At 39.7% G+C, this 12,370-nt stretch overlaps 1 protein-coding gene across 1 annotated transcript; it reads left to right on the top strand.

The window, feature by feature from the left end:
- The first annotated feature begins 2,318 nt into the window (after window positions 1-2,318).
- On the top strand, window positions 2,319-6,440 carry LOC143341787 (uncharacterized). The gene is given in 6 exon segments (XM_076764998.1): window positions 2,319-2,415; window positions 2,523-2,991; window positions 3,840-3,985; window positions 4,072-4,113; window positions 4,116-4,434; window positions 6,326-6,440. Coding segments are annotated over 6 exon segments (1,188 nt in total).
- The last annotated feature ends 5,930 nt before the right edge of the window (window positions 6,441-12,370 follow it).

Here is a 12,370-nt window from a genome sequence, read left to right as displayed (position 1 = left end):
GGAAATTTGAATGGCAACGTCTATGCTAATTTTATTAAGGATACATTGGGTCTTTTGCTAGAAGAGTTACCTTTATTTACACGACAAACCATGTGGTATCAACATGATGGATGCCCAGCACATTATTCATCGATTGCGCGAAGGGAACTCGATGAAAAATTTCGGAATCGTTGGATTGGACGCGGCGGTCCAATATCGTGGCCAGCTCGTTCGCCAAACATAACATCTTTAGATTTCTTTCTGTGGGGAACACTGAAAGAGAAAGTGTACAAAGAAGTACCAACTACATCTCACGATATGCAACAGCGAATTATTGCAGCCTGTGCATCAATAAGTTCTGACGCTGTAAGAATTGCAAGTCAATCAATCGTAAAAAGAATCCAACGGTGCATTCACAGTGATGGTCATCATTTCGAACACCTGCTATAAACATGTTTCATTTACTACCAAAACCGTAAGTATTATCGCCTTTCTCTACTTTCTATGACCTTCAATGACCTTGTGTACCAGGTCGTTGAACTCATTTTAAGATCCTCTATCGTGATACGGAAGCAAAAACATACCGATCCATTTAAAAAAATGGATGTGACCTTCAAATATCCGAAGTACCTCCACCTGCAAAAAAACTATTATCGCCACCCAATAGCGCCCTTCGTACTGTGCAATTTACTTTAGCAAACATTTCTGTGAAACTTATAGTTTCGAAGATATCTGAGGTGCTAATAGTTACTGCCCCACCCTGTATACCTCGATGATTGGTTAGCTGTAAAGTCAAATCCGAGCGTTCGACGTGATCACAGCATTTATTTTGCAATACAGTGATTAAAAATGATTATCAATACAATGAATGTGATTAATTTGCTATTAGCAACATTTCAAACAATGTATTTAATGGATACTCCTGTAACAAGAGAGGAAGTACAACTGAAGGAAACCATTCAAAAAATGTTGCTCATGTTACGAGCCAGGGCCGTGCAGAGCGCGTGGCCTGCGAGTGCGAGAGAGAGTATGGAATATGGTATCAATTTGTTAGTTCGGTGCACGGACGAACTCAATGCGAAATTGGGGAGCCGCTAGGATAGTTGCTAACGAAGACGAACCTGATGCGAAATCAGGGAGCCTCCTGGGATGGAGTCACGTACGGACGAACCTGATGCGAAACCAGGGAGCCGTAGGAGGGTGAAACGTCGTGAACGAACCCGATGCAAAATCGGGGAGTCACTAGGATTGTTGATAACCACGCAGACGAACTCAATGCGAAATCGGGGAGCTGCTAAGAGGTTGGAAGGCGCGCAGACGAACTCGATGCGTAATCGAGGAGCTGCTGGGAAGTTGGATAAATCATAGACGAACCTGATGCGAAATCAGGGAGCTGTAGGATGCGAACGGACCTGATGCGTAATCAGGGAGCCGCTAGGATGGTAATAGATTGCGTGGACGAACTCGATGCGTAATCGAGGAGCCACTAGGTTGTAAGAATTTGTATTTGGATTCAGGATATGTTAATAGGACTCGTAACTTTGAATTATTAAATATAATATAACCCGAGCGGTAAGGTTATATTATTGTGGGAACGTTTAACTAATAATAATCGTTTTATATAATTATAGGTTAAAGAAGTTGGATAACACTGATTTAATAATGAAAGTGGATATATTCTTAAGCCAACAAGTAAAATACAAATGTTTCGTGTATCTTATGTCGCGTTCAAGGAATAATTATAAATACCTAAAATGTTTCTGCTCGGTGTTGACGCACTGGCGATGCGGGGGTATGTCAGTTGAAAATAAAGGCCGCAATAGAAGTTACACCGATTCACGGATTCTATATGGTTTAATATTGATACGACAGGGTACTGTAGCCCGATCTCCCGAAATACAACTGACTATCAAAAACCGTAACGAGAGACGTGGAGTTAACACTAAACGTGACGGTACGATTATGATCCCCTGAGTAATGATATCACGGGGTTTATATACCAAAAGATCTGTGTGGGACGGATTCAAAAGTACGTTAGAAATCACCGTGTGCACTATTCTCCGAATTGTATTAATTAACGAGCTGCTCTATTCTCCGAATTGTATTAATTAACGGGCTGCTGCATCACGACGGAAGTGACCCCCATTTCAAAGGTTAGATAAGTAGCAGGGCGATTTCCTAATGCACGCAAGTGGCAAGAAAAATTTGGGGAATGAAACGTTCGACATACGTAACACTCAATAGCATATTTGAATTTAATGAAATTGAAGCTTCTGAAAAAAGGTCATTGGACTTTTTGGATCAATTTAAAGAATGTGAGGTTGAGACTGTTGATGAAGATGATGCAGACGAAAATTGGTCTGGGGAAACATATACTGGAGTTTGTTCGCAGCGTGACGAAGACATTGATGTTGATTATAAACGAAATGCAGTTGCGTTTTGGAAAGGTGGAGAAAAAAGACGTAGACTTGTTACTGTTCAACATAATTTTAAACTTGTTTCATCTTAACGACAATTACGAAAATGGACTCATCAAATTCAAGCAAGAGGAACTAGAAAAGAAAGATTGACTCAAATTTCCGAGTTCGTGATAACAAATTTGAAGAGAGTTATTGATTCCGGTTATATTTTGCATGATAAAGATATTCGACGATGGGCTTTACAAGCATATAAGGAACAAGGTAACAATTATATGACATTTAAAGCTTCCAAAACATGGCTGTATAATTTTAAAAAAGCTCATCGTATTGTTTCTCGAAAAGTAACAAAATTTGTAACACGAAAGACAATAGAAGACGATGAAGTATTGAAAGTTAAAGCTACGGATTTTGTCAATGAAGTAAAACCTTTGATCACGAGATACGGGCATGAAAATTTGTACAATTCAGACCAGAGTGGATTTCAATTAGAAATACATTCTGGGCGAACTTTAGCGGTGAAAAACCAAAAGAAAGTAGATTGTGTTGTACAATCTGTACCTTCAACATCGCACAGTTACACAATACAACTGTTACCAGCGCGAGCGCGAGATCCTGGATTCGGTCGAGGGCAGTACTCGACCGGTGGTTTTAGGTATTGTTAGGAAAAAGAAAGGAGTTCCGGACGAACCAGGGGCTCTATACCCTGGGAGTCACGGGATTAAATTTGTAAGGAGAAATGTATGGTCTCACGGACGAACCAGAGGCTCTATACCCTGGGAGCCGCTAGAAAGGAGTGGACGAACCAGAGGCTTTATACCCTGGGAGCCACGTAGGTTTTTAGGAAGTTTTAGGATCTTGCTCTATCGTAATGGTACACCTCGAGCGGTAAAGGTGTACCGGGTTCGTGAGATACTCCTCGTTTTACCGTTAATATGGTTCAGGGTTGATTAAATAATGCAAGTCAGTATAACTACTTGTATGTATTCTGTTCGATGCTCAAGTACAAAGGTGTATTAACAAAAACTAGTATTATCGCTAGGTTGCCTCGACGGCGAGAGTTTCGATTCGGCTTTTACGCGGCGCGTTCGCGGGAGCTATTACTTGGTTTAGACGATTGAAAACTCACGATTTAAACCACTAAGGTAAGATGTTGCTTGAAGGGGATTACAGCCCGATCTTGCTTCGAGTATCAAAATGACGTCGTGGCGAGAGTTTTAGAAAAACTGAGCTCCTCGAGTAAGAAAATGCGGCCCTTATATACTGGAAATTACTCGGTACAGTGGCGGGGTATTAGCATATAAGGTAATGAAAACTGGGCCGGGTGTGCACATACGGCATGAGTCAACCCTGTTCGAGGGGTTGTGCGTTAGATGATTAGGCCAACGCCCAAGCCACCAAACGTTTCAGTCCCATACATGAATGATATGTAACACAACCAACAATAACTTCTGATGGAAGATTGCTGTCACCCTTTTTTATGATTTTGCAAGAAGCAAATGGACAATTTGGACCAATAGTTCAGAAAACATTATTTAAACCGATTAACGTATACGTGCCTACATCAAAATCTGGGAAACTCACTTCTGGTAACCACTATCTAAAAATTATCTTTGATTGAAAATTACCGGTATATATGTGTATAATTACTAAAGATTTTAATATAATATTACAGCTCATTTTAAAATCTGGTTGGAAAAGGTCTTTTTCACTAAGCTAAAACAACGTCTGTGTTGCTATTAGACTCCTGGGGTGGACACTGTGAGCAAGATGTACGTAATGCGAAACCAACGGGTAAAGAAATTATAATTAAGACGATACCAAAGGGTACCACTGGACGAATCCTACCTCTAGATGTTTATAGTTTTAGGGTGTGGAAAAATTATGTTCGACGTTTTTCCGATGATGTACTGTTACATGATTACGACGTTAATCTTCATTTAAGGAATAATGTAATTAAATTACAATCACTTGTACACAATCAACTGTCTTCACGAAGATATAAAAATCTATTCCAGTATGCTTGGTACAAAAGTGGGTGTTAAAGTACTAAGGGACTTTAACGTGGGTCCGGATGAGGAAACAGACAGGGAGAGAAATTGTTACAAGTTTTTCAATAACGTTTTTATTTTACAAAAATAGAACTAAACTTTTCACAACATTAGAACAAAAAAAACTAGAAACTAAAAGAAAAAACTGACGACGGCTCCTATTGCGGCCTCGTCTCCTCTTTCTTTGTCTCCTGTTTAATTTTCTACTGCGGAGGCTTTCTGAAACAAAAGAATCCGCCTAATAAATACATTTGCGGACAAGTCAACAATCGCGCTCTCGTCAGCTGCTTCTCGCGCTCCAGCAACAGTCTGGTGTGCTTGGAGGGGAGAGCTGGCTGGCTATCTAGCGCTCTAGCTAGTGGACTGTATATTCTTCTCTTTCTGGTCGATGAGATTCTCTTTCTACGATCTCACCAACGCGCACACCGGGTAGACGAGCTTTTCTCCGTTCTACCGGGTTCTCTTTGCAATGCCACGGACGGGAAACCAAATGGAGGTTGTAAGGCTCCAAGAAGCTATATCCCGCGAGCACGCTCCCCGTGCGGGTGACGTTTCTACACCACCCACGCAAGAGGACGTCTTGTCCTAGTTCGGCTCCCTCGTCAGCTGCTCCTCAGGAGCGACCTGCGGTATGTACACGTGGTTGCCAAGCCGGCGATTCCTTCATCAAAGGAACGCCCGGCAGCCAGCCGTGGCTACCTCGACGGAGGCTCCTGTCCCGAGGAACTGGCCTGCGGCTCACCGGTTCAGGACTCAATCCCCTGCAATTCCAACCACCCTACGTTCACAGCCCAGTGTGGTCGACTCACAGCTGGTAGTGGGTGTAGCGATGGAAGGAAGGCTCTTCGAACCCTTTGCTCCACCGTACGCTTAGGCCCTACTTATTGTCCCCTCACGACGGTATATTGGAGCGGGTTCTCCGACGCCCAATGCACGGAGAGCACCACAAAGTGATATTCTTTCTGAATATCTATCTTCCGGTTGCTCCTACGCCGTATAGCTCTAATCTTGGTCGGTGAAACTTTCCACCCCACCGGTCGGTGTACTCTCACTGGTACACAGGACGGGTGGTTCCAGTGGGTTTCGTATGACCTTGGCAAACGGTGAACTACCACCAGGCGATACTAGTATATCAGTATCAGCCTTCCAGTAGCTCTAACCGGATAATTGGAAGAAGACTCAAGGCGCTCCACACCGAATCTCCAACGTCGCAGTCGCATCCACGAACTGCAACGTTCAATCACAATCCTGCGTCTACGATCGCTTCACACTCGGCGTGCCTTGCGATCGCTGCAACGTCAGGCAGATTGTCCTTTTTCTGGGGAAAATCTCAAGTCGCTATGACGAGATTTTCCAATAAACTATTTGTCCGCAAACTGATTCTATTACGAGGAGCGAGATCGACTCATCCTCCTCGGAGCTCGTAGGGAAAATGGGAACGCGACCGTCACAATGTCCGCTCTCGATCGCCGACGGCTCAAGAATGAACCGTGACGATCTGCAAGCAGCGACGGCCGCGGCCGGCTCCGTCGCGCAAGCGCAGAACCGGGTAGCTACGCCTCGCGTTGCTGGGCCCGGGCTGCTACGCGCCGCGTGGCCACGGCGCGGCGCTGCCGCGTTTCGTCTATCGATCTTTTTCCGATAGATCTCTTTTCTCTCTCTTTCTCAGCGCTAACAACACATTCCTAGAATTTGCTCCAAAACTCGAGAATTTCAGGGAAGCTAGCTTGAAAAAACACGTAAATAGCCGCGGTATACTAATCTGAACGATGGAAAATTTCCATGTCAGCACAACCATCTAGAATTACGCGAATTCAATATAGATACGGGCATCGCGGCCGAGTTTCTGCGTCTCGGACTCATGCGATATTTAAACAGTGGGTATACAAAAGAAAAATCAGATTTTGTGAATCCTGTAGACTTTGCTTTCGAACAGAACACACAAATGAAATGTGCATTCTGTGATGAAACACCCACAATGTTCTTGGTGTAAAAAAGCATTTTGTTTAAAACATTTTTTTCATGAATATCACTTCTGCGACAAATTTGAGTATTAAGTGAATCATTCTATAAACTTCATACATTATGTAAAAAATTCAGGTGGTAAATTTATATTATGTATATATACATTTGAAATATAATTGCACCAATCATGTTAGTAGTACCGGAAATTAATTTATATTCATTATATTCCTTACCATATGTATGCATCGCATATTAATACGTAAATACTAAAGTAATTTTTATTAATATTGTAAACTATAAATAACTTTACTAGTGCCTAGTATACATAGTAAACACCAGATACTATAATGAACATTAACCATACATTATATCTGGTATGACCGCCACCCGATGTGTGTGCGCAACACATATTGAAATACGCAAAATTGTAAGAGGCAAACATATTATATGATATATCAATGAACTCAGAAAAGAAATTGTGTTCTTTTTTGTTATTATGTAAATTATGATTTCTTTTCAAATAATGTTATAAACAAGTTATTTTTTACAAAATTGATGACTAGCATTTATATGCGCATAAAAAACTATGAAATTTTTCCTTAAGAAGTTTTCTTCTATCTATGATAGTTTTTGAGATAGCCTATTGTAGCTGAAACTTTAGGGGGTCGTTTCACCCCCTAAATATGAAAACGGGCCGATATAAAAAATACGTATATCTTATTTCTCTGTCCTTTAAAACATATCCAAAATTCAAAACAATCGGAAGCGGACACCTAAAAAACCTTCCTTAAGTATGTGGACACTCGCGGTCGGGACAATCGCGGTGTGCGTATATTATTTAATTGAATAGTGGTGTCCATCGAAAAGTATTTACTTGTGGACTCCCGCGGTCGGAACAATCGCGATGCGTGTATGCTCGCGTGTGGGTGATTTTTGTGCATAAAAAAATGTGTGTTCAAAGAGGCATTCACGCTCTCTCTGTGAACATCTTGTTGGGCGAGTTTTGATATGCCCCTCTAGATGTTCATAAGACAGGTTGAATCCCATTCGACGATATGAATTTGCCTTCTTGGGAGTTGACGCAAAAAGGAGGGACAGTCGGATCTCATTCAACGTACCACATTCGCCGTGCTGGAAGTTGACGCAGAAACGAAAGGCGATCGATAAGTCGGTAAGCTCGGTTCCTCTAACCACAGACGAGGTATACGAGTAGACTTCTCACCCAATGTATTTTTTCGGCCCATTTTTCTGGGGCTCTAGAGCACCATTACCATTTTCGGGAAAATGAAATTTTAGAAATTTTATTATTTTTCAACGAAATGAAAGCTGTACGGTCCATAATTGGACATTAATCGATTAATTTCATTGGAGTAATCAATCAATTAAGGTTATTTAAAAATTTCAAAATTATTAAAATACCTAAGGATGTATCTCATTGATACGTACACAGCAAATCCTCTATTTTTTATTTTAAATTGTAATACATCATTTATTTAAAAAATAATCCGGCAAAAACGTATTTGCGACCCGAAGTCAATGTTATTAGATCGTGCAGGAACTCCTCATTTCACTTTAGCACACTATGCCCAATTGCGTGTACGTGAGTTCGTAGAGTTTCGGAAGAGCCGAAAAGAACAGGCTGATAGTCGCTTTCCTTCTCGCTCTTGCATCGCTGACGTCGCTTAGATTTCTCGAAAGCAGACCTGGCATCGCTAATCGCCACACGTTCGAATGGTCAGTAAACGACAAAAGCCATCGTGACTGACAGACCTTACATTTCTCGAAATCGGACCTGGGCGCTTTTTCAACATTTATTGACTTTCCATACGAAGCGACCATGCGTTATACATATACATTGTTATACATGCTAGGAACTATAAAGTCGTATACCTACTTTCTAATAACATGGGGAAATTTTTAAATATAAAAAAATGTAAGAACACTGTAGAATATTTGCAATGGAGAATTATTGAAGGAAAATGAATTGATTATATACATATGTATATATCGGACACCTCCCTCGCAAACACGCCGCAAACATTAATGAGAACAAAAATGCTAATCTGACCTTTTTAAAGACCCTGCAACTGATCTTTGGCTCGCAACTCATCCTCTTTATTTAGCAATTATAATAAACATAGACTCATTAGAATTTGTAAAAATAGCAAAGTTATAGCCATTTAAAGGGAAGAGTACCCAGTGGTTAATAATCATATCAGAAATTTTAAATGCGTTTTTCTCGAAACCATATTTTTCAAACTAATTGACATAGTGTAGGAGATTTGTATTGAATATTTGTGCCACGCTGTAGTTTTGTTAAATGTTAATTTATGTGCAAAAGGTTTGGGAGTGTTTTGTTCGAGAAGGAATGGGTAACCAGGGACATCGAGAAAACGAGGAGTGGGAAACGAGTGATTGTGAAAGAGAGACGTGATTATAAGTTGTGTTACCAATTAATGTGATTTGAATTTGTGTTGTTAATTGTTAATTGCTAATTTGTGTGTTCCTAATTCGTTTATTAAATTATATTCTTTGTATATTTGTTCCTCAAATATATTCTCTCCGTTAAATCCTACAATAATATCACAAATTCAAATTGATTAATGGATTTGAAATTTATAGAGGCTTGATGATGAATGGAGAAGACTGAAGATGATTTTTTAAGTGATTGAAGTAAATTATACATAATAAAGTTAACTATAATGTATCCCTATCTTCTGCAATATAGAAAAGATTTTATATTGTATATTTAATTTTAATTTTCATTTTAATTTCAAGCTTTAGCCTTTGGGTGACTATGTGGAGCAAACAAAACACGCACGCTGTTGCTAGGGGTCGTATCTTTTTATTTCATACGGAACCTCGCAATTCTCTCCGTTATCCAACTATGTAACGTGTTTCGCATTTTCGATCGCCTCGCTTGCGTCTCTGGAAAATAAAAACCGATCCCCTATTTCGGGGGAACGTCCATGCGTCCCGTCCAACTATTGTTGCCGTGGCAAAATCGACTTTCTCGCCTTCGCCTTCGAAAAAAATTAAGTAAAAGAGTTTCTTTCATTGAAAGAAGAAAAATTTTCCAGTCTTTTATTTTAATATGATTGATTTTAACGAATCGGCGTTTTTTTAAATTGCTAAAAAAAGAGGACAAATAGGACAGTATTTCCAACTTTTTTCAGATTTAAAAATTTAAAATTACATTGAAATTCATTTGGTTGTTTAGACTCAATCGCATAAATAGTGTAAATATATGAACGCACGTCCATAAGTATAGTAAAAAAATGTCCTTTTTTTAATAGTTAAAATATGATTAGGGAGTCTTGAAACGTGTATTTCCGTAAAAAAAAATTTTGAAATTTTTTTTCATTATGGTGTTTTGCTTATATACGCATATATAGGTGGGAAAGTAAAAAATGCCTGGGCGGTCGAGATTCGATATCGCATGCCGGTGATGTGAGATCGAATTCAGCTATGTGAGAGCAAGAAGGATAGATTCACATTCACCGCCTTTCTCGAATCCCCGAAGCTATACGAAACGCCAGAACTCATGTATAAGGTGGTTGTGCATTGCGTGTGTAAGTGGAGGGGCAGTTTTCTTTGGCCGCAGGCTTGCCGTCTGATAATACTGCACTGCCAACTCACATGTATTCACGCACACACTACAGCTTTCTGCCCATCAATACTAATTCAGTGAATAGTTACTCAACTGACCGCCATCCATAAGAAGAGGCCGCTAAAATCAGCTCCGTATTTTCAGGTCGGTATGGCAGTCAGATTCGGCCGCGAGAGTCCATAAGGTGATTAGTCTACTCGTATACCTCGTCTGTGATACCACATTCGCCGTCCTGGAAGTTGACGCAGAAATGAAAGGCGATCGATAAGTCGGTAAGCTCGGTTCCTCTAACACACAGTCTCCTGACCTACCGCGCTCACGCATCTGTTCACAAGTTTTTTTTTTTTTTTTTATTGAGAACCTCAGATAAGGTTCATATATACAGTGATATGTATGTTTACGTGTACATTATATCCGCAGTTTACATTCGTTTAAAAAATTAAAAATACATAAACAAGCCGGAATATTTGGTTCAGCAACTAGCGATTCAACATTAAGTGGGAGAAACAGTTTCATATTTTGTAGCTTTTTAATTAACTTGACCCTTAAACTGTCGTAAAGCCTGCATTGCCAAACCACATGATTGATGTCTTCGATTTCATGGTTGCATTTACATGTAGGATCGCTTATTATCTTAATGCGGGCGAGGGAGGCAGCAAGATTATAATGCCCAGACCTAATACGGTTTATTGTAACAATAAATTCTCTTCTGTGTTTCCCCCAATAGTACCAAGGTCTGCTACAGTCATTGAAATATAATTGAAAGTATTTCGTCCCTTTAAAGGCACCCTGATCTGTGATTATACTCAAAGTGTTCTGTCTAGCATTTTCTTTATAAATTTCAAAAATGTCGGTAAATGGAATTTTTAAAATATCCAAGTTATTCGAATGTGTAGCTATTTTGGCCAAGTTATCGACTTTCTCATTATCAATAATTCCTATATGCGACGGCACCCAGATGAATTTAAGAAAACTATTGTTCGTATTGTTGCACATAAAGTCATTGAACTTTTTTTTAATTTCAAGAGTGTACGAATTTGTTTTGATTGATATTTTTGTGGTCTGCAAGCTCTGTAGGGCACTAAGAGCGCCAGAACAAATGTATATATTGCGATGTTTGTTACTTAAGGCAATGTCTAGGGCATGGCTTAGTGCAATACACTCGGCCGTGAACACAGAAGCGAACTTGTTTATACTTATAGTGATTTCAGTATTCATCTCGGGACACCAGCATGCTGCACCGACACAATTGTTGCCTGAAATTTTGCTTCCATCTGTGTAAATGGATAGCGCATTACTGTTTTTTATGAGTTCCGCTAGTATTTCATTGGGGTGCCCTGAAGTCTTTAGCTCATGGCCCAGCACAGTATCAACAGAAACCATGGTCATTAATGTTTCGAAACTGCAGGAGTAAATACTGCAGTTATCTTGATTAGTAATGTATTTAGTAGCCTCTAGTACGCGTGGGATACACAAATTAAGGATTGACTTGGATCTCGGTTGTCTATTTTTTGTTACTCTATGATAGCTTTTTACAGCTTGATGGGTGTAGAAATTGTTGTTAGTTAGCGCCTTTGTCAAAAACAAGTTGCATAAAAGTTTTGCACGTTCCCGGATAGAAATTAGTTTAGATTCTGCTAATAGGATATTCTTTGGAGTGCTTCTACGGTAACCAAGAGCAATTCTAACTGCTGAATTCTGTATTGCTTCGAGTTTTTCTAACAGAATTTTATTTCTGGGGAAGTAAATGAAGGAGCCATAATCGATAATAGAACGCACATAACTCTTATACAATGTAATCAGTGTATTGGGGCAACATACCCACCAGGTACCTCTCAAAAATTTAATAATGTTGAGAGATTTAAAGCATCTTCCTTGTATCTGATCAACTTGAGGGGCAAAGGAAAGTTTATAGTCGAATAATATACCGAGGAAACGGACGGTTGCGCTGGATTTTATATTATGGCCTCCGATTGTTATTTCTGAACTTCCGAGCATTATTCTTTTTTGGTTAAAGTGAATATACGTAGTTTTGTTAGAGGTAAGTGTTAGGCCTAGATAATATAGATTTTCTTCAACAGTTTGAATGGCTTTTTCAAGAACTTTCTTTCCCCTCTTGGTAGAAGCAGTTTTTAAGTAGAGTGCTGTGTCATAAGCAAATTGTGAAATTACTACATTTTTGGGTAGGTTTGCATTAATGTTTGAGACATAGATCACATATAAAATTGGACTAAGAACGCCTCCTTGGGGAACACCTTTATGAAGGAGTCTATAATTTTCACCTAGGAAGTCAGTATGCATGTACCTTTCATGTGTAATAAATTTAACGAATCTAAGAATAGTTGATG

This window comes from Colletes latitarsis, chromosome 5, assembly GCF_051014445.1.
Source record: "Colletes latitarsis isolate SP2378_abdomen chromosome 5, iyColLati1, whole genome shotgun sequence".
Classification (NCBI taxonomy): domain Eukaryota; kingdom Metazoa; phylum Arthropoda; class Insecta; order Hymenoptera; family Colletidae; genus Colletes; species Colletes latitarsis.
Note: the sequence above shows the minus strand (reverse complement) of the source record. Positions and strands in the feature narration are given on the sequence as shown.